Genomic DNA, 16,614 nt, shown 5'->3' with positions numbered 1-16,614 from the left:
CCGAGCGCATCGCCGCACTGCAGCGCAAAGCCTCGGGCTCCGCTGCCGGCGGTGCGCCCAGCAGCAGCACCGCGCCGGGCGCAGCGAGCAGCGGCAGCGCCAGCGCGCCCGGCTCGCGCATCGGCCTCGGCGCGCCGCCCGCCGCCGTGCGCGACCGCATCGCCCGCTTCCAGCCGCGCGGCGTCTCCTCCGACGCCGGCGGCGAGAAGCCCCTCGTGCCGCGCTCCTCCTTTGGCGCGCCGGCGCCGGCGCCGGGCACGGGGCAGGGCAGTCTGCGCCCCTACCCCGGCGCCGCGCCCGCGGGCAGCGCCGGCTGGGGCGAGGGCGTGCTGCGCCCGCAGCTCACCGGCGGGCCGGGCAGCTGGGGCACGCAGGAGCTCAGGCCGAACCTCACGGGCCTGCGCCCGCAGATGACGGGCGGCGCATGGGGCCGCTGTGAGTGCGGGCCCACTGGTGCGGCTGCAGCGCCCATGCTCACCTCGACTTTGCAGCGCCGTCGTACTCCGACTCGCCGCGCTCGACGCTCGGCACGCCGCGCGATGCGTTTCTCGAGCTCGACGACGAGACGTCGGCGTCGCACGCCGGCGGCGCCGGTGGCTCGCTGGGCCGCAACGCGCGCCTCATTGGGCGCTCCCACTCTCCCTCTTCTGCCTCGGCAGCCGCAGCAGCGGCGCTCTCCACCTCGCCGAGCTCCGCCATCGCTGCGGGCGGCGCAGGCGCGCCGGCAGGGCGCATTTCGCCCGCCAACTCGAGGCCAGTCTCGATGCGGCGCGGCTCGAGCTTCTCCGCGGCGCAGCTCGACGCCGCCAGTGCCGGGCTGCGACGCTCGGAGAGTCTGCGGCGCAGCGGCGAGATCGACAGGAGCGAGAGCCCCTCGCCTGCTCCGCGGGCCATGCATGTCCAGGCAGCAAATGGCACGGCCGCGCAGAAGGAGACGAGCCTGCCGGATGTGCCGCGCGTGGAGCCGGGCGGGCACAATGGCGTGAGTCAGGTCCCTTGCCCTCCATTCTCCGGCCTGACCACTGATATGCGCGCCCCACAGCTGCCCGCTCTGCCCTCGGCGCCCACCAGCCAGCCGCGCGCGCCGCTGCCGCTTGCCAAGCCCGACGAGATGGGCGACTCGAGTGTCGAGATTGAGGTGCGCAATCTGGATCACGCCACGGTGCAGCGCATGCAAGAGCGTCTCGCCTCTGCCTCGCCTGCCGGCACGCCCGCCAAGCCCGCGCGCTCGCCGTCCGGCACGGAATCCCACGACGATGGCGCCGGCGCCGATGCGATTGGTCGGCTTGCGCTAGGCGACGCCTCGCCCGCACTCACGCCGCAACGCGCGGCGCTCAACCGTGCGCTGTCGCAGCGCAGCGCACAGAGCATCGAGAGCACGCAAGGCGTCGCCTATCGTGATCGTTCGCCTTCTCCCCTGCCGCCTTCCTCGCCCCCCACCGCCACCGTCGTGCCCGCCACCGCCGCGCCCTCGACGCCCGCTACGACGTCTGCACGCACGTCTCGCACGACGCCCGCCAGCTCCGCACCGACAAGCACGGCGTCGAGCGTGATCCTCGGCTCGACGTCGCAGCGCGGACATCGCAGCCAGCCGTCGAACGAGTCGGGCATCATTGATCCGCTGCGCGACGCCGCCGACGACGCCAGGTCCGAAGGCACGCTGACGGCGGCCACGAGCGCCTCTTCGATGCCGCGCAGCAACGGCTCCGCCGCCGCGGCCGCTGCCTCGCCGAAGCCTGCACAGCCGCAGCCGCCGTCGCCGGCCACGGCAGCAGCAGCGCAGCGCGCACGCGACGCCATCAGTCTGGCGCGCAACAAGTCGACGAGCCAGAAGCTCAGACGCCCGCCGCCGGGCATGACGCTGAGCGCGGCGGAGATGGATGCGTCGGACGATGAGTATGAGTGAGTACCTGAGAGAAGGAGGAATAAAGCGAGAGGCCAGCCCGCTGACGCATCCAATGCGACGACAGGCCGGGCTGGGCAAGTGTGATTTCGACGTCGCGGACACCGGCCATGTGATGCTTGGGCTGGCTTGTCCCCAGTCCCTGTCCCTTCATTTCGACTCCTCGCTCCCCACGCCTCTCGTGCCTCAGTGTTGCCCTTGATACCCTGCCTCGCCGCCGTGTCTCTGACCTTGCTTCACCCCACTTATGAGCCTCCTCTCTCCCCCCACCCTTGAACCTCGGCCACGATGGCAGAGCGCGCTGAGCCGAGGCAATCGATGCCCCCTTGACCTTCACTCGACGTTGGCGGCGGGGCCATGGCACGCACGGCCGGCATGTGCATGGCGAGGTGCTTCTGCGGCCGAGAGGCTGCTGGCTGCTGCAGCGCTGGCTGAGAGCGCGGACAAGCAGCACCCGCACCAGCACGCGCACCAGACGCAGCACCGGCACGCCACGCGGCCGCGGCGCCGGCGCCGATCTCGTGCCGATGCAAGCCGCGGCGAAGGTGCCGAGCAGCGCCCGACTCCGCCTGCGCATGAGCGATGCTTCGCAGGCACGAGAGCAGCGCGCGGCCTGCGCTGCTGGACGTCCGTGCACCGCGCCGTCGTGTGCACCCTTCATGCTTCGCTTCTCCCCTCGTGGAGTTGGAGCGTCGTCCCGTTGCCCCGCATCCACGGCAGCCACGGCAGCCACGCAGCAGCGCCTTATCTCTCCTTCGCTCTCTCAACCACCACCACCACCACCGCACCTCACCTTCGCCATGTCTGGTGCGCCCATCTGCGCCACGCCAGAGAAGCATGGCCACTGACGGCCCCCCACTGCCGCGCAGACTACACCAAGGACAACGCCGCCGTGCCCGTCGTCGACCAGAGCGGCGCAGTACGTTTCTTGGCAGCCTCTTTGCTGCACATCACATTCGCTGACGCTCGCACGCGCCCCGCCACAGACGACCGACGCGCAGCCGCACGGCGAGAAGAAGGAGGGGATCGGCGCCAAGATCGCCGACAAGCTACACAAACTTGGCGAGAAGCACGACGAGTGAGTTCTCTGCGTTGCAGGGACACAGCCAGACGTGGCGCACTCGGGCTGGAACGATCGAAGCAGGGGCGGCAACTGACGCATACATGCCCGCCCCCCCGCGCAGGACCGTCGACGCCCAGGCCGAGCACCTCGTCAACGACCGTCCCTCGGGCGGCAAGCCGTTCCAGCTGCAGACTTGAGACGGGCGCTCAGCGTGCGTCGCCGCGGCCACAGGCGGGCCCTGTCTGAGCGGCACAGAGGGCCGGCTGGAGGCACGGATGAGGCAGGGGAAATGTCGATGCCTTGCTCTTTTTGCGTAAACGAGTGAGCCAGCAGTGGAGAGGCCGAGCCAAGAGGCGCTGCTGTGTGTGGTGGGTGCTGCTGTTCTGTCTGAGGGCATGATACGTCGATGCATGTTTGCCGCCGTCTCGAAGAGGGAGTGTCAGGTCGCTCGCAACGGCGCGTGCTTCGCCCGCACACGGCGCCATGCCTTGTCTGCGGGCGCACGCGCGAAGTGCTCACCTTCCCTCACGACCACCACCGCACCGGCCGCATGTCTGCGTCTGCCCCTCGGCCCAGCGCGCCTGCGCTCTTCGTCTCCTCTTCCCCACCGCCCGGCTTCGTCGCTGCGCTGCTAAAGGGCCTTGACGAGCATACTCTCGCCGCGTGAGCTGCGGTCCTTCACCGTCGCTGTCTGCCCGCTCCATGCTTGCTGATTGCCGGCGTCGTGGCGGCAGGACGGGGCAGCTGTATCGCGAGGAGACCTTCGTCATCGGCCTGGACCGAGCAGAGGGAGAGGAGGTGCAAGCGGGACTGACGGGCAAGAGTGAGTCCACTTAGTCTACCCGCTGCACTCCTCGCACCGCTCATGCAGCCTTTGCTGCCCTCGTCGTCAACAGCCGCAGCAGGTCTTCTTCAAATCTCGCTCCTCTTCGTGAAGGCCGATCTGCGCGGGCAAGGCATGTGAGCCTTCATCTCCTCCACATGCGTCCGTGCTGCCTCGAGCGAGCCTCACCTCCTGTCACAGCGGCTCGGCGCTCCTTCGACGCGCGCTGCAGCTCGGCGCCGAGCGAGGCTGCGTGTATGCATGCGTGGACACGTTCAGCTTCCAGGCACGCGAGGTCAGTCTCGTGCCCTTACTCTCTTCCCTCCCCCTTCTCGAAAGCCAGCTGGGGCGCTGATCGTGCTGTGCTGCGACAGTTCTACGAGCGCGAAGGCTTCGAGGTGCTGTGCGAGATTGACACGACGCTGGGTGAGGGCATCAAGAAGATTTTCCTCGGGCGCAAGCTGCAGCCGCTGGAGGCGAGGTGACCCTTGCAGTTGGCGCCTCTGCCTTTCTATTCCTCGCAGGCCAGAGCAGTGGAGCAACGACAGTGCCGTCATGTGGTGAGGGTGGCCTGCTTGTGCCATGCTGTGTGCAGTCGCATGGAGCGCGCTTGAGGCTGCCGCGTAAGACTCGACTGTTACTCTGATGTGGCCGAGCGCTGTGCTGTCTTCACACTCGTGACTCGGACGCCAGCGTGCTGCACCCGCGCGCTGCGTGCATCATCGACGAGAGCCGCTGTGGAACGCCGGCATCGCGTTGATCAGCCTTCGGGGTACAGGATCCAGGACGAAGGAGTCAGTCCAGCGAGCCGCGAAATGAGCGTTGGCTCGACCCCACCTGCCGTGTGTGCCTGACACCGCCAAGGCGCTGTGACGAACGGGCACCGCGTGGGACCGGCGGCGTGAGAGCGTGAGAGCGGCGAGCACGCAACCGCTCGAGCCGCGCTCGCAAGCCAGGTGAAGGCGCCGCGCGCGCGGCGCTACGGCCCTCGGCGCTCTCGCCGCGCCCGCTTAGCACTGCAGCCGGCACCGGCTCTGCACGCTGCGCCGCGTCTCCTCGGCCTCCTTGCGTGCGCACCGCTTGTGCTTGGCTCTTGCTCTTCAGCATTCAGGCAGCCCGCGCACCGGCAGAGCCCTGAGCGGCGGCTGTTCCGCCCGATGCTGGGCCGGATGCCCAGGGGCAGGGGCCAGAGGAGGGAGAGCTCAACCCGTCTTGCGTGCGAGTTGCCCCTCTCTGCCACAGTGCAGAACGCCGCGCAAGGAGCGATGCTTCGGTGCGATTCAGGCACCGCCTGTTCCAAGAGCTTGGAACGGCACTTTGAGTGCGCAGCACACCATCGCCTGCACTCTCTCTGTCTCCTCTCGCCATCGCTTGGTGGCAGGTGCAGGAGAGGAGCAGCGGCTCCGAGGCAGGGCGACACTTGACGCTAGCGCAACCGGCTGAACGATGGCGCCGTGCCTGACCGAGTGACCCTCAAGACCAGGCGTTTGCAGCCGTTGCATCGCTTCCCTCTCAACCACATCCATCAAGCCAGCAAGCATGTCAACCGCCCTCCCGCACAGCGACGATGTGGACGTCAAGAGCGACTCTGCCTCCTCGGGCGCCGCCTCGCCAGAGGCAGCGCTGGCAGTGCCGGCATGGAACGGCAAGAGGACCTGGTTCAGGACCACCTTCTTTAACATGTCTGTCCTCGGCCTCTGCTGCTTCCTCGCGCCGGGACTCTGGGGAGCTACGGCCAGCCTGGGCGCCGGAGGAAGCCAGTCGCCGCAGCTCGTCAACACCGGAAATGCGGTGCTGTTCAGCCTCATGACCGTCACGGTACGTACGCGCGCAAAACCCGCACTGACGACATCCAGAGCTGACCTCGCCTCGATAAAAGGCTCAACTTACTCCAGCCCTCGTGCACCTTACCTCCATCAAGACGGCACTCGTCATCGGAGGTCTTGGCTACTCGCCGTATGCCGCTGCGCTCTACGTCAAGTCTAGGGTGAGGCCACACGCCTCTAGGCCGACCCCAAAGCCTCCCGCTGACATTCCGCACCATCAGGAGCTGCCAGGTGCCGACGCATTCATCATTGCGGGTGCAGCCATGTGCGGTCTGAGCGCTGGTATCTTCTGGTGCGTCTGAGGATACTGCGAGCTCATTCGTCATCGGCTGCTCATGCGCCTACACTCCACAGGAGCGCCGAGGGTGCCATCGCGCTCGCGTACCCCGAGCCCGCCAACCGCGGGCGGTACTTGTCATACTGGCTATCCTTCCGGGTGCTCGGCCAACTCATCGGGGGCGTCATCAACCTCAGCTTGAATGCTGATCGTGCGTCGGCGGGGTCGATCAGTGTGAACACCTATGTGCGTCGCCTCTCGCTCTCTTCCGCACAGCCACTGATGCTCTCGCCACACACAGCTGGTGTTCGTCATTCTGCAGGCCTTGGCGCCCGCAGCAGCACTGCTGCTCAGCAAGCCAGGCAAGGTGCAGCGCTCAGATGGCAGCCCCGTGTACCTGCACATCGCAACGGGCTGGCGCACCGAGATTGCCAACATGGCGCGTCTGCTGAAGAGGAAGGAGGTGCTGCTGATTCTGCCGTTCATGTGGCAGGGTGAGTTGGCCGGGCCGCTGCGAAGCGACGCAATGTGGCTCACTGTCATTCCATCGCAGGCACGTTCAGCGAGTCGCTCATCGGCGTGAGCATCAGTCATGCGGCCGCTCTAGACATCCGCTGACCATCCACTCCCTAGACCTACGCCGCGACGCACTTCACCGTGCGCAGCCGTGCTCTAGGCAGCTTCCTCTCTGCTGTCGTTGCCTCGTTGGGCGTCATTACCCTGGGCCTCCTTCTCGACTTCAAGAAGCTCTCGATCAACGCTCGCGCCAAGACTTCTTTCTTCGCCGTCGTCGGCATGCAGCTGGGCTGGTGGATCTTCGCCACGGTGGTCATGAATCGCTACCACAAGAGCGGCGTCGTGCTTGACTGGGAAGATGCCGGATGGAGCACGGGTTTCGCGGTCTACATCCTCCTCCAGCTCGGCTTCAATTTACAGTACGAGCTCATGTACGGCATCATCCAGGGAGGATTTGAGGACCAGGCGGAGATCGTGCGCCTTGCTTCCATGCTGCGCTCTGTCGAGAGCGCGGGCCAGGCCGTCAGGTGCGTGACGCGTCCGCACCCCTCTCAGTCTCCGCGGCCGCAGCATGCTTACTCTTTCTCGCAGCTACGGCATCAACGCCACCGGCCTGCGTCTCGACGCAGTGGCGGGCATCAACTTTGCCCTCTTTGGCCTCTCGGCGCCGCTTGTGTACTTCTTCGTGCGCAACATTGGCATCGCGGCAGACGGCACCAAGCTCTTCGAGGCGCCCATCCACGCACCGCCGGAGCAGCGTGCCATACTCGCCGCCAAGGGCGTCCCCGGCGTCGTTGGGCACGACGCCCAGGGACATGCTGTCATCGCCGGCACGAACGTGAACCCGGAGGACGTCGAGGAGCCGCTTGCCAAGCAGTAGACCGCTGGTGTTGGCCTACCGCGATGGCCGGTCGCCTTACTTCGAGCTCCCCTTTCCTAATCTCCTCTGTACTACACGAACCATTACCCGATAGAACAAATGACATTACACGTCCGAAGCCATCCTCTGAACGTGCGATGGTAGCATGCCGCACAGGCGCGGAGGCCGGAGGGCGCGGCGCGCGGTCACACCACGCGTCGCAGAGAAAATCACGTCATACCCAGCCAGCGAACTCAGACGCTGAATTGCGGACCCTGCTGGTTCTTGATGAAGAGCTGGTCCGGATCGTACTTGCGGCTCGTAGCCTGCAGCTGCGGGTAGGTGCCGTACGACTGCAGGATGGGCTGGTCGCCGGCGTCGTTCATGAAGATGACGACGTCCTCGTCGGACGGCACCGACTGCTCGAGGGCCTTCCAGCTCTCGATGAGCGCCTGCTGCTTGGCCGCCGGCAGGTTTGGGTCGAAGGCGAGCAAGAGGTTCACCCAAATGTGGGGGCCGTCCTTCATGTCAAGCGCGTTGCCTCCGGCAGCACGGCCCGCGGCCTGGAAAGCGAACGCGTCAGCTTCGAAGCTGCACGACGCCGACCACGATAGACTCACAATGGTACCCTGTGCCACCGGCTGGTAGTCGACCGTGGCGAGGATGTACTCGCCCTTGTGCGCCGCGTACCAGGCCTGGAAGTTCTTGAGCAGGTCGAGCTCCTTGGTGCTGCCAGGCCGGTAGCGTGCCACGCGCGACGTGTAGGCGCCCTGCAATGCACGGTCAGCTGCGGTGCTAGCGGGATGATGATGCAAGAAGCCTCACCGTGGAGAGAGTGCCGACTGCAGTGGCGTAGCGTGTCTTGTCAGCGGGGGAGACTTGGCACACAGGCAGAGCGACGCACCGTCGAGCATTTGCGCAGCCTTGAAGTACGAGCCCGGCGTGCGGGTGTCGGCGACGTGCGGGATGTCCTCGCTGTGGCGAAGCGTCAGCAGAGTGTCTAGTAGTGACGGGCAGGTGATACGCACAAGGCCTTGAACACGCTGCCGGGGTTCGCGCCGTCGTACACGTTGAACAGGATGATGCTGGCGGAGCGTCAGCGTGGTGCTCAGCGGCAGCCATGAGGACAGACTCACAGCTTGCCGAGGCCGAAAAGCAGACCACCGACTTCGATGCTGTCGACGGTGCTGTAGGCGACGTACGAATGAGCAGATAGTGCGAGCAAGGAGTGCGAGCACACTGACGTGATGATGGCAGCCTTCGGGTCCTGGTTGTTCTCGTTGAAATCAACCGTGGCCTTCACGACGTCCGCGAAATGCTTCTCCTCGTAGATCAGCACGCCGGAGTAGAAGGTGCCAGTAGGACGAAGCTGACGAGGAGTCAGTCAGACTGCCCCTGCCTTGAGCTGAGCTGGATCTCACTCACCTTGACGTGGTAGCCAGTGACGACGCCGAAGCGATTGCCTCCGCCCTTGAGCGCCTTGAACAGGTCTGCGTACTCATTGTCGGCGCGTGCCGCCACGAGCGAGCCGTCTGCGAGGACGACGTCGAGCTGGACGAAGCCGTCGCATGCCAGGCCGTACTGCGCCGACAGGTATGACAGACTTGCGTAGGGATGAGGCGCGTCAGAGCACTGATGGCGGGGTGGCGCAGCTGGTCGGTGTGCAGTTGTGCCACTCACCCGCCGCCCAGCGCCAAGCCCGTGCCCACGCCGCCGAGTCGACCGCCCACGGGCACCACATTCCACTTCGCGTAGTACCCGTAGATGTCACGCCAGCGATTTCCCGGCTCGTAAAAGCCCGTCTGGGACGCTGCGTCGTACGTCTTGCGCGTCATGCGGCTGAAGTCGATGAGGATGCCCTGGTCGACGCTGGACCAACCATTGTTGAACCTGCGAAGCGAGGTTAGATGTGCCATGCAGGCGCCCCGGTGCGCACGCACTGGTGGCCGCCAGCCTTGACGGCGAACTGCACATTGTTCGCCTTGATGGCCTTGATGGCCGTCTGCACATCGGACGAGGAGGACGGGTAGACGACGCAGGCCGGAAAGTTCTTTGCCTGTGTTGCGAGGGTTAGCGAGAGTGGCGCATCAACAGCCACGATTGGCGCGCACCTGCAGCTGGTTGTAGTCTGGCAGGGACAGATTGAGCGTCAGTCGAGCTCGCTTGTCATGTCACTAAGCCACCCACAGATCTGGACGGAGAGGAGATAGTCCGGACCGAGGCCCTGGCTGGTCACCCGGCCGAAGGGCAGCTGCTTCTTGAGCGCCGCACACGTCTGCCTCGTGGCGCTGTCGGCGCGGCGGAACTCATACGACGAGCGAGCATTCAGAGTTGTGGCGCAGAGCAGCGCCACGAGCACGGCGGCGAGCGAGAGGGTGAGGGAACGCAGGCGGAGGGCGGACATGGCGCCGAGAAAGGGGAAGGGAGAGGGAGAGGGTGGGTGAGAGGCGAGGGGCGCCGCGAGAGCCGGCCTTCTTGAGGAGCCGAGGCGAGGGAGCGCCTGGACGCTAGCGAGGTGCTTGCATCGCAACGCTCTCTGTCTGCTCGATGCCCCAGACGAGCGTCAGGTGCCTCTTCGACATGGTGCTCTGCTGCTGCCTCTCACACCGGCGAGCTCGCGATCTGAGCTCGCATGATCAGCGGAACGCACGACCGAGTAAGTCCCGCGGGCAAGCACACCTGGTCGCGGAGCCTGCCGCATGCTGCGCCGCTGCGGTGCGCCTGCGCTGTCGCTGCGGCTGGAATCGTCGTGCGGGGACGGACGTCTCGCTGCGGTGCCTTGCTGTTTACTTGCCCGCTCGTCGGCAGCGTGCAGATCAGGTAGGCCAGATGCGCAGCGGATAAAGCGCTCCGCACGCTAAATCACGGAACGGCGGCGAAAGCATGCGGCGGCGGCGCTCGCGTGCGCCCCATGGGGCATCGCGGCAGTGCAGATGCGGCAAGTCAGCGGTGCAGCGGCGCCCGTTGCCGCTGTCTCGCGTCTGGGCGCGCCTTCCGACGACGGCGCCGCCGCCGTCGTGCGTTGAAAGCACGCGGCGCAAGAGGGCGCTGCGCTGTGTGGACGGCCCGACGGAGCGGAGGCAGCGGCAGCGCCGAGCCTGCGGCTGCCCGCTGCGTGTCATGCTGAGGCCGGATGCTGACGTGCGGCGTCCCAGCGCTTGGCAAAGTGCTCCCACGCTGTTCGGTCCACGTGACGGGCGGCCCGGGCGGCTCGGCCTCACCGGCTCTCGCTTCGTCCGGCCGGCACCCGCGCCGAGCGCGGGGAAGCCTCGGCGCCGCGAGCCTCGCTCGCCGACGTGAGTGTCTGCAGCACGGGTGCGTGACTCCACTTCTCACCGCGACCACCACCACCGGCCTCATCTCTCTACGCAGCGCGTCTCACCCGCTGCAGCCTCCCGCCATGGCCCACCGCCTCGCCCGTCGCGCCGCGCTGCCCCTCGCGCGCTCGTCTCTCTCCACCGCCGCGCCGCTCGCTCGCCTCGCACGGCCCATGGGCTCCTCCGCCGCACGCCACTCGGGCGCCTCGTCGTCGGCGGCCACGAGCATCTACGCCGCACCGGCGCCGCTGCGCCTCAAGCCGCCGACGGCAGAGGAGGAGAGCGCCGACTTCAAGCGCAACTGCGACGAGGTGCAGCGCTGGTTCGACAGCCCGCGCTTCAAGGGCATCAAGGTGCGTGGCGCGGCATCGCACGTGCTGTGCACAGCTTGCTGACGCTCTCTTGCTTCAGCGGCCGTACGGTCCCGCCGACGTCGTGTCGAAGCGTGGAAGTGTGCCAGTGCAGCCGCCGCAGTCGTCGCTGATGGCCGACAAGCTCTTTGCGCTGCTCAACGAGCGCTTCGCGGCGCGCGAGCCGGTGCACACCATGGGTGCCATTGACCCGGTGCAGCAGAGCCAGATGGCATACCACCAGGAGGTCACATACATCTCGGGCTGGGCTGCCTCGTCGGTCCTGACGACGTGCAACAACGAGGTGGGCCCGGACCTGGCAGACTACCCGTACACGACGGTGCCGAACCAGGTGCAGGTGAGTGACGAAGGACGGATGCAGACGGCAGTGCTGCCGCATCTGCTCACACGACTGTCTGCAGCGCCTCTTCCGCGCCCAGCTGCACCACGACCGCAAGCACTACGACGAGCGCTCGCAGCTGCCCGAGGCCAAGCGCGCACAGACGCCCTGGGTCGACTACCTGCGGCCCATCATCGCCGACGCCGACACTGGGTGAGTCGAGACGCGCCGAAGCGACGCAACACTTGGCTGAGTGCCGCTGTGCTCAGCCACGGCGGCCTGAGCACCGTCATGAAGCTCGCGAAGCTCTTTGCTGAGAACGTGAGTGCCGCGTCGGCGTGCGGGAGGCTGGTGCTGATCGTTCGGCTGTCCTCAGGGCGCTGCTGCTATTCACCTCGAGGACCAGCTGCACGGCGGAAAGAAGGTGCGTCTCTTAGCTGCACCAGATGACAGCAGCAACTGACCACGCACCTACAGTGCGGCCACCAAGCCGGCAAGGTGCTGGTTCCCACGTCGGAGCACATCAACCGGCTGAACGCGACGCGCCTGGCCTGGGACGTGCTCGGCTCCTCCAACCTCGTCATCGCTCGCACGGACAGCGAGAGCGGCAAGCTCATCTCGAGCAACATCGACTCGCGCGACCACGAGTTCATCCGCGGCGCATACAACCTGAAGCCGGGCACCAAGAGCCTCGCGGAGACGCTCGCTGATGCGGAGGCCGCGGGAGCTACTGGGCCGGCGCTGGACAAGGTGGAGAAGCAGTGGATGGACGGCTGCGAGCTGCTCACATTCGACGAGGGTGAGTCGAGTGCTCAGGCATTGCGGTGCCGCCACTGATCCCCTTTGCCCACACAGCCGTGCAGAGGAAGAACGCGGGCAACAGGCAGGGCCTGGAGGAGTACGCCAAGCAGGTCGCCTCGGGCGTGTCCAACTCCGTGGCGCGCAGCACTGCAGCGTCCATCTTCGGCGCCGAGGGTGTGCCAGTGTGGGACTGGGAGGCGCCGCGCACCAAGGAGGGCTACTTCCACTTTGTCGGCGGCGTCGACGCGGCCGTGAAGCGCGTCAACCTCTTTGCGCCGTACGCCGACCTGCTGTGGCTCGAGACCAAGACGCCGGACGTCAAGGAGGCCACGGGCTTTGCGAAGCGCATCCACGACGTGCACCCGGACAAGAAGCTCGTGTACAACTTGAGCCCGAGCTTCAACTGGAGCGCCCACGGCTTCGACGGTGCGTGCCCTTCCCCTCCCTCCCATGTGCGCGGCGACTGACGCTCATCTCTCGCTGCCGCAGACGCCTCGCTCAAGAGCTTCATCTGGGACCTGGCATCCGCCGGCTTTGTGCTGCAGCTCATCTCGCTCGCCGGCCTGCACAGCACGGGCATGATCACGAGCCAGCTCTCGCGCGAGTTCAAGAAGGACGGCATGCTGGCATACGTCAACCTCATCCAGCGGAAAGAGAAGGATCTGGGCTGCGACGTGCTGACTCAGTGCGTGGAGCCGTTCTCTCTCGTGTGCTGTGCCTCTGCTGACCGACATTCCGACGCGCAGCCAAAAGTGGAGCGGTGCAGCGTACACGGACCGCATGCTCCAGATCGTCTCGTCTGGCAGCTCGGCGACCTCGGCCATGGGCGGCGACTCGACGGAGCACTCGTGAGTTGCGCCGCGTGCAGAGTGCGCTCCGCCCCTCGACTGACGCATCTGTGCCGCCCAACACAGCTTCTGAGCTTGGAGAGGCTTGCATGCAATGACATTCTAGAGCTCGATGCGTTTTTGATACCACAGATGCGGCTGCGGTGGATGTGTGAGCGTGCGGTGGGAGGGGCGCCGAGGTAGTGCGCACCTGGCCCTCCTCGAGATACTCTTCGCCCACTGGCGAGTAGCCGGCACTGCGGAGTAGTGAGCGATGTGTGCGGTGACGGAGAGCGTGTGAGAAGCGCACCTGTCGTAGAAGCCCTGCTCGGACGAGATGATGATCAGCCACGGTGCTCTGCGGGTGCTGCTCTTCACGCCATCGCACCTTAGCAATGACCTGGCTACTGAGGCAGAGCGTAGCAGCCTTGAGCGGCACGACATCTGCCACGAGGGCCTCTTGGATCCAGCGTTCTGCCTCCGCCAGCAGCAGCGAGCCGAGTTGCTTCCCTCGCGCCTCCTTGCGCACGGCTACACGCCCAATCTTCGCGCCTCCCTTCTCTGGGTGCGTGCGTGCTGCCAGGCGGAAGGCAGCTGCCAGCTCCGTCGCCGTCGAGATGGCGCCGTCTGGGAAGCACTCTGCTGCCTCTGCGACGTCCGGGTACGGATATGGCACCAGCCGAATGACGCCGACTGCCGTTGCGGGGTCGTCCTTGTGGCAGAGGATGAAGTGCGCAGAGATGGGATCCTTCTCGTCGATCTCAATCTCGGCCTCGTAGCCCTGCTCGTGGTGGAAGACCTGCATGCGCAGCTCCAGCGCCGCCTCGTAGTCGGTGCGCGTGGTGCAGAGCCGCGCGGCATAGTCGGCCTTGCTCATCGTGCTTGGGATGTTGAGGCTGTGGTGGTTGGAAAGAAGACTGCGCGGCCACAGACGACCTGAGCGGCTGACTCGCCGCTAGCCCCAGCCAGATACGCCCGCCGCGCTCGGCCCTTTCTCCGGCCCGAAGCACGGACGACGCTCGGCGCTGCTCCCGCCGCAATCTCCTCTCGGCCCCTGGCTGATCCTGCTGGCGGTGCACTGTGTCTCGATCACCCCTGAGCAGCGCTCGCTGACCTCAGCGTCTCTTCAGAGGGGCCTTCCCGTCGGACAGAGCGCTTCGAGAAGCAGCGGCCCGGCAGCTGCATGCCGGCGGCCGGCCGGCCATCAAGCAAATTGTAATTCCGGGCAGGGGCGCTTGATTTCACGGCGAAGCGCGTCTAATTCGCCTCTGGCCCGCGCCGAGCTCACCCGCGGCACGCTCGTGCCATGCCAAGGCGTCGTCTGCCTGCGAGCTCGTTGCCTCACTACCGTCACCTCCAATACCAGCAGTGCGCCAGCTGCGCCTCCCACCCGCGTCCTTGCCGCACCCACGTCTGGCTTCTCTGTATGGCTCCGACGGCCACGTCGCGGCGGCGGCACGCCGCGGCCTACGACAATGAGGACTTTTCCGCGCCTCCAAATGCCCGGCCAAACGGCGCCGAGGGCACCGCAGCACCGCTGAAGATCGCTGTGATCGGCTCGGGCCTCTCTGGCCTCGTCGCGGCGCACCTTCTGGCCCAATCGCGCGCCGAGGGCGTCGAGGTGCACCTCTTTGAGCGCGCAAAGAAGCTCGGCATGGACGCAAACTCCATCAGCGTGGATGGTGGGAAGACGGGCAAGAGCGTGCGCGTCGATGTGCCGATGCGCAGCTTCAATGCTGGTGAGTGCGCTTGTGCTGAGTGGGCAGAACTTGGGTGAAGGCAATCAGAAGCGGGCTGTCCAAGCGGAGCGGCACGGCGAGAGCCCGTCGCAGCTCGGAGCTGCGTCGCGCTCAGCGCAAGAAAGTGGCCTCTGACGCTTCTACTCAGGCTACTACCCGCAAGTGCTGCGCCTGTACCGCCAGCTCAAGATCCCAATCCGGCAGTCCGACTTCACCTACTCGTTCGCGACGCTGGTGTCTGGGGCCAACAGCAGCGCCAACGAGCGCGCAAGCAGCGCTCGAGCGCCTTCGCCCGACTTCATCTACAACGGCGCCTCTGGCGTGCGAGGCTTCGGCGTGCCGTCCAGCCTGGCGCTGCAGCTGCCGCCAGCCAAGGCGCTCCTGTCGCCCGGCACCGCCGCACACGTCGTCGGCACGACGCTGCCGCAGCATCTCTCGGCGATGCGCAGCTACCTCGGCTCCATCCTGGCCTTTACCGTGTCATATCTGTACCTCGTCGCGCTGGCGCTCTGGCACCATCACATGGGCCACACTCGCGACCCGAGGCATCCCATCGCTAAGCGAAAGCTGGCGGAATGGTGCGAGGAGAAGGGCCTGAGTGACGCGTTCGTGGAACGCACACTTGTCACGCTCTTCAGCGCCGTCATGACTGCGCAGGCGACGAGTGTGCGCGAGGCGCCGGTGGCGGAAGTGCTGTGAGTAGGCTCGGCTTCTTGCTTGCGAAACCTGCTGAGACGATGTGCAGCGACTATTGCGCGCAGACGTTCCTGCGCTCGCACTACACGGTCGCCACGGGCGTGCACGAGGTGGAAGGCGCACTCTCGCGAGATCTGCCCGACTCTTCGATCCATGTGTCCGCCGCAGTGCAGGGCATTCATCCATCCAGCACCTTCGCAGGTGCAGCATGCCTCATCGTCGGCACGCCAGATGGCGAGACGCGGCTGCACGACGGCTTCCACCACGTCATCTTTGCGACGCAGGCCAACCAGACGGCACGCTTCCTCGAGGGCTACATGGATGCACTGAAAGCGGCAGAGCGCCTGCGCGGCCTCAAGGGCGCCAGCGTGCAGTGCGAGAAGCTGGCGCGCATCCGCGATAAGCTCGACACATTCACGTGAGTTGTGGTAGAGGCAAGGATGGGTAAGCAGCCTGCTCATGCCGCTTGCTCAGCTACGAGGAATCAGTCGTTGTCAACCACACGGACCGCAGCGTGCTGCCGCCGGCCGAGAGTGACTGGCGCGACCTGAACCTCGTCTCGCCCAAGCTCGGACAAGCATCCAGCAGTCGCACTTCGCAGCTGCGGCACCGCTCGCGCGACGAGGCCGCCGCGTCCGAGACGCAGACGATGGCGACGCACATCCTGGCGCGGCAGTTGCCGTCCAGCGCGACGCCTGCCGCTGCCTCGGCCCGCTCGCTGCTGCTGCAAACGACGAATCCGCTGCCGAGCCTCAGTCCTTCGCAGGAGCACGTCCTCTCCGTGAGCCGCTTCGAGCGAGTCATCCTCACGCGCGGGTCCAAGGCTGCCACGACGGGCCTCTACGACTGGCGAGAAGGCGCCGCACGTTCTGCGGCCCCAGCCAGCGTGGACGAAGCACGGCGGCGCGGGCCGTTGCGACGACTGGCCACGGCGCTGGCGCAGAGACTGTGGCGCCGCGTCGTGCCCAGCTCGCGCTGGCACCTCGAGCTCGGCACGCTGCAGGGCTGCGCGGATGAGCGCTTCCCTCAGATGTGGATGTGCGGCTCGTGGTCGCCGGGCATCCCCTTGCTTGAGGGTGAGTTGGCTTGGGACCTCATGCGATGATGCGCCCGTGCTGACCCGCCGCTTCGCAGGCTGCGTCGCCAGCGCCCGCCTCGTTGTGGACGAGATTCTAGACCGGGAGGGGCGCCCTCCAATTCCCGCCTAGCTGCGCAGATGCTCGCCTGTGCCCTCCACCTGCCTCCTCTAATACAGCAGCTCTCTCGCCTCACGCAAG

At 66.5% G+C, this 16,614-nt stretch overlaps 8 protein-coding genes across 8 annotated transcripts; 6 read left to right on the top strand and 2 right to left on the bottom strand.

The window, feature by feature from the left end:
• Positions 1-195: 195 nt before the first annotated feature.
• FA09DRAFT_118076 (hypothetical protein) lies at positions 196-2,084 on the top strand. Its single transcript, XM_025739023.1, has 4 exons — positions 196-435; positions 492-949; positions 1,043-1,902; positions 1,971-2,084. Exons 1-4 carry the CDS (start codon positions 411-413, stop codon positions 2,017-2,019), a joined length of 1,392 nt encoding a protein of 463 aa, XP_025601171.1. The 5' UTR covers positions 196-410; the 3' UTR covers positions 2,020-2,084.
• Positions 2,085-2,703: 619 nt separating this feature from the next.
• FA09DRAFT_358243 (hypothetical protein) lies at positions 2,704-3,371 on the top strand (the record flags this gene model as incomplete). Its single annotated transcript, XM_025744933.1, has 4 exons — positions 2,704-2,710; positions 2,773-2,822; positions 2,890-2,981; positions 3,088-3,371. Coding segments are annotated over 4 exons (274 nt in total), but the record flags the coding sequence as incomplete, so codon positions are not given.
• A 121-nt stretch (positions 3,372-3,492) lies between these two features.
• Positions 3,493-4,560, top strand: FA09DRAFT_327603 (hypothetical protein). The gene is made up of 5 exons (XM_025741457.1): positions 3,493-3,629; positions 3,701-3,789; positions 3,863-3,926; positions 3,991-4,084; positions 4,164-4,560. The coding sequence occupies exons 1-5, from the start codon at positions 3,517-3,519 to the stop codon at positions 4,272-4,274; spliced, it is 471 nt and encodes a 156-aa protein (XP_025601169.1). The 5' UTR covers positions 3,493-3,516; the 3' UTR covers positions 4,275-4,560.
• Positions 4,561-5,128: 568 nt separating this feature from the next.
• On the top strand, positions 5,129-7,399 carry FA09DRAFT_358241 (hypothetical protein). The gene is made up of 8 exons (XM_025744932.1): positions 5,129-5,607; positions 5,669-5,776; positions 5,837-5,907; positions 5,970-6,138; positions 6,194-6,386; positions 6,446-6,471; positions 6,526-6,935; positions 7,000-7,399. Exons 1-8 carry the CDS (start codon positions 5,329-5,331, stop codon positions 7,286-7,288), a joined length of 1,545 nt encoding a protein of 514 aa, XP_025601168.1. The 5' UTR covers positions 5,129-5,328; the 3' UTR covers positions 7,289-7,399.
• Positions 7,400-7,404: 5 nt separating this feature from the next.
• On the bottom strand, positions 7,405-9,877 carry FA09DRAFT_117978 (FAD-binding domain-containing protein). The gene is made up of 12 exons (XM_025739022.1): positions 9,455-9,877; positions 9,379-9,395; positions 9,208-9,323; positions 8,948-9,157; positions 8,693-8,870; positions 8,512-8,636; positions 8,404-8,454; positions 8,296-8,352; positions 8,172-8,242; positions 8,093-8,109; positions 7,888-8,037; positions 7,405-7,830 (listed from the first exon to the last, which is right to left on the bottom strand). The coding sequence occupies exons 1-12, from the start codon at positions 9,669-9,671 to the stop codon at positions 7,522-7,524; spliced, it is 1,518 nt and encodes a 505-aa protein (XP_025601167.1). The 5' UTR covers positions 9,672-9,877; the 3' UTR covers positions 7,405-7,521.
• An 880-nt stretch (positions 9,878-10,757) lies between these two features.
• FA09DRAFT_293051 (putative isocitrate lyase) lies at positions 10,758-12,927 on the top strand (the record flags this gene model as incomplete). The annotated part of the gene is made up of 9 exons (XM_025740037.1): positions 10,758-10,937; positions 10,996-11,292; positions 11,357-11,487; positions 11,544-11,595; positions 11,651-11,698; positions 11,752-12,073; positions 12,130-12,501; positions 12,565-12,760; positions 12,822-12,927. The coding sequence occupies 9 exons, from the start codon at positions 10,758-10,760 to the stop codon at positions 12,925-12,927; spliced, it is 1,704 nt and encodes a 567-aa protein (XP_025601166.1).
• Positions 12,859-14,069, bottom strand: FA09DRAFT_327599 (acyl-CoA N-acyltransferase). The gene is made up of 4 exons (XM_025741456.1): positions 13,291-14,069; positions 13,213-13,226; positions 13,114-13,159; positions 12,859-13,061 (listed from the first exon to the last, which is right to left on the bottom strand). The coding sequence occupies exons 1-4, from the start codon at positions 13,777-13,779 to the stop codon at positions 13,026-13,028; spliced, it is 585 nt and encodes a 194-aa protein (XP_025601165.1). The 5' UTR covers positions 13,780-14,069; the 3' UTR covers positions 12,859-13,025.
• Positions 14,070-14,293: 224 nt separating this feature from the next.
• FA09DRAFT_304087 (hypothetical protein) lies at positions 14,294-16,607 on the top strand. Its single transcript, XM_025740459.1, has 5 exons — positions 14,294-14,641; positions 14,790-15,336; positions 15,387-15,755; positions 15,812-16,413; positions 16,472-16,607. Exons 1-5 carry the CDS (start codon positions 14,329-14,331, stop codon positions 16,543-16,545), a joined length of 1,905 nt encoding a protein of 634 aa, XP_025601164.1. The 5' UTR covers positions 14,294-14,328; the 3' UTR covers positions 16,546-16,607.
• Positions 16,608-16,614: the final 7 nt, after the last annotated feature.

The sequence above is a fragment of the Tilletiopsis washingtonensis genome (assembly GCF_003144115.1).
Source record: "Tilletiopsis washingtonensis strain MCA 4186 unplaced genomic scaffold FA09scaffold_2, whole genome shotgun sequence".
NCBI lineage: Eukaryota > Fungi > Basidiomycota > Exobasidiomycetes > Entylomatales > Tilletiopsis > Tilletiopsis washingtonensis.
This window is presented reverse-complemented; position numbering and strand designations above follow the sequence as displayed.

Bases quoted from the DNA above. Each gene is read 5' to 3' on its own strand.
- FA09DRAFT_327603 (XM_025741457.1), top strand. From the start codon at position 3,517: ATGTCTGCGTCTGCCCCTCGGCCCAGCGCGCCTGCGCTCTTCGTCTCC. The intron at 3,790-3,862 runs GTGAGTCCACTT...CGTCGTCAACAG, and splicing joins AGCGGGACTGACGGGCAAGA to CCGCAGCAGGTCTTCTTCAA. The intron at 3,927-3,990 runs GTGAGCCTTCAT...CTCCTGTCACAG, and splicing joins GATCTGCGCGGGCAAGGCAT to CGGCTCGGCGCTCCTTCGAC.
- FA09DRAFT_358241 (XM_025744932.1), top strand. From the start codon at position 5,329: ATGTCAACCGCCCTCCCGCACAGCGACGATGTGGACGTCAAGAGCGAC. The intron at 6,387-6,445 runs GTGAGTTGGCCG...ATTCCATCGCAG, and splicing joins TCTGCCGTTCATGTGGCAGG to GCACGTTCAGCGAGTCGCTC. The intron at 6,472-6,525 runs GTGAGCATCAGT...TCCACTCCCTAG, and splicing joins TCAGCGAGTCGCTCATCGGC to ACCTACGCCGCGACGCACTT.
- FA09DRAFT_118076 (XM_025739023.1), top strand. From the start codon at position 411: ATGACGGGCGGCGCATGGGGCCGCT. The intron at 950-1,042 runs GTGCCGCGCGTG...CGCGCCCCACAG, and splicing joins AGGAGACGAGCCTGCCGGAT to CTGCCCGCTCTGCCCTCGGC. The intron at 1,903-1,970 runs GTGAGTACCTGA...ATGCGACGACAG, and splicing joins GCGTCGGACGATGAGTATGA to GCCGGGCTGGGCAAGTGTGA.
- FA09DRAFT_327599 (XM_025741456.1), bottom strand. From the start codon at position 13,779: ATGAGCAAGGCCGACTATGCCGCGCGGCTCTGCACCACGCGCACCGAC. The intron at 13,062-13,113 runs GTGCGCACTACC...CATCCACCGCAG, and splicing joins AGTATCTCGAGGAGGGCCAG to CCGCATCTGTGGTATCAAAA.
- FA09DRAFT_304087 (XM_025740459.1), top strand. From the start codon at position 14,329: ATGGCTCCGACGGCCACGTCGCGGCGGCGGCACGCCGCGGCCTACGAC. The intron at 15,337-15,386 runs GTGAGTAGGCTC...GACGATGTGCAG, and splicing joins GCGCCGGTGGCGGAAGTGCT to CGACTATTGCGCGCAGACGT. The intron at 16,414-16,471 runs GTGAGTTGGCTT...GCCGCTTCGCAG, and splicing joins GGGCATCCCCTTGCTTGAGG to GCTGCGTCGCCAGCGCCCGC.
- FA09DRAFT_117978 (XM_025739022.1), bottom strand. From the start codon at position 9,671: ATGTCCGCCCTCCGCCTGCGTTCCCTCACCCTCTCGCTCGCCGCCGTG. The intron at 9,158-9,207 runs GTGCGTGCGCAC...CTCGCTTCGCAG, and splicing joins GTCAAGGCTGGCGGCCACCA to GTTCAACAATGGTTGGTCCA. The intron at 8,243-8,295 runs GTGCGTATCACC...GCTTCGCCACAG, and splicing joins GGCAGCGTGTTCAAGGCCTT to CGAGGACATCCCGCACGTCG.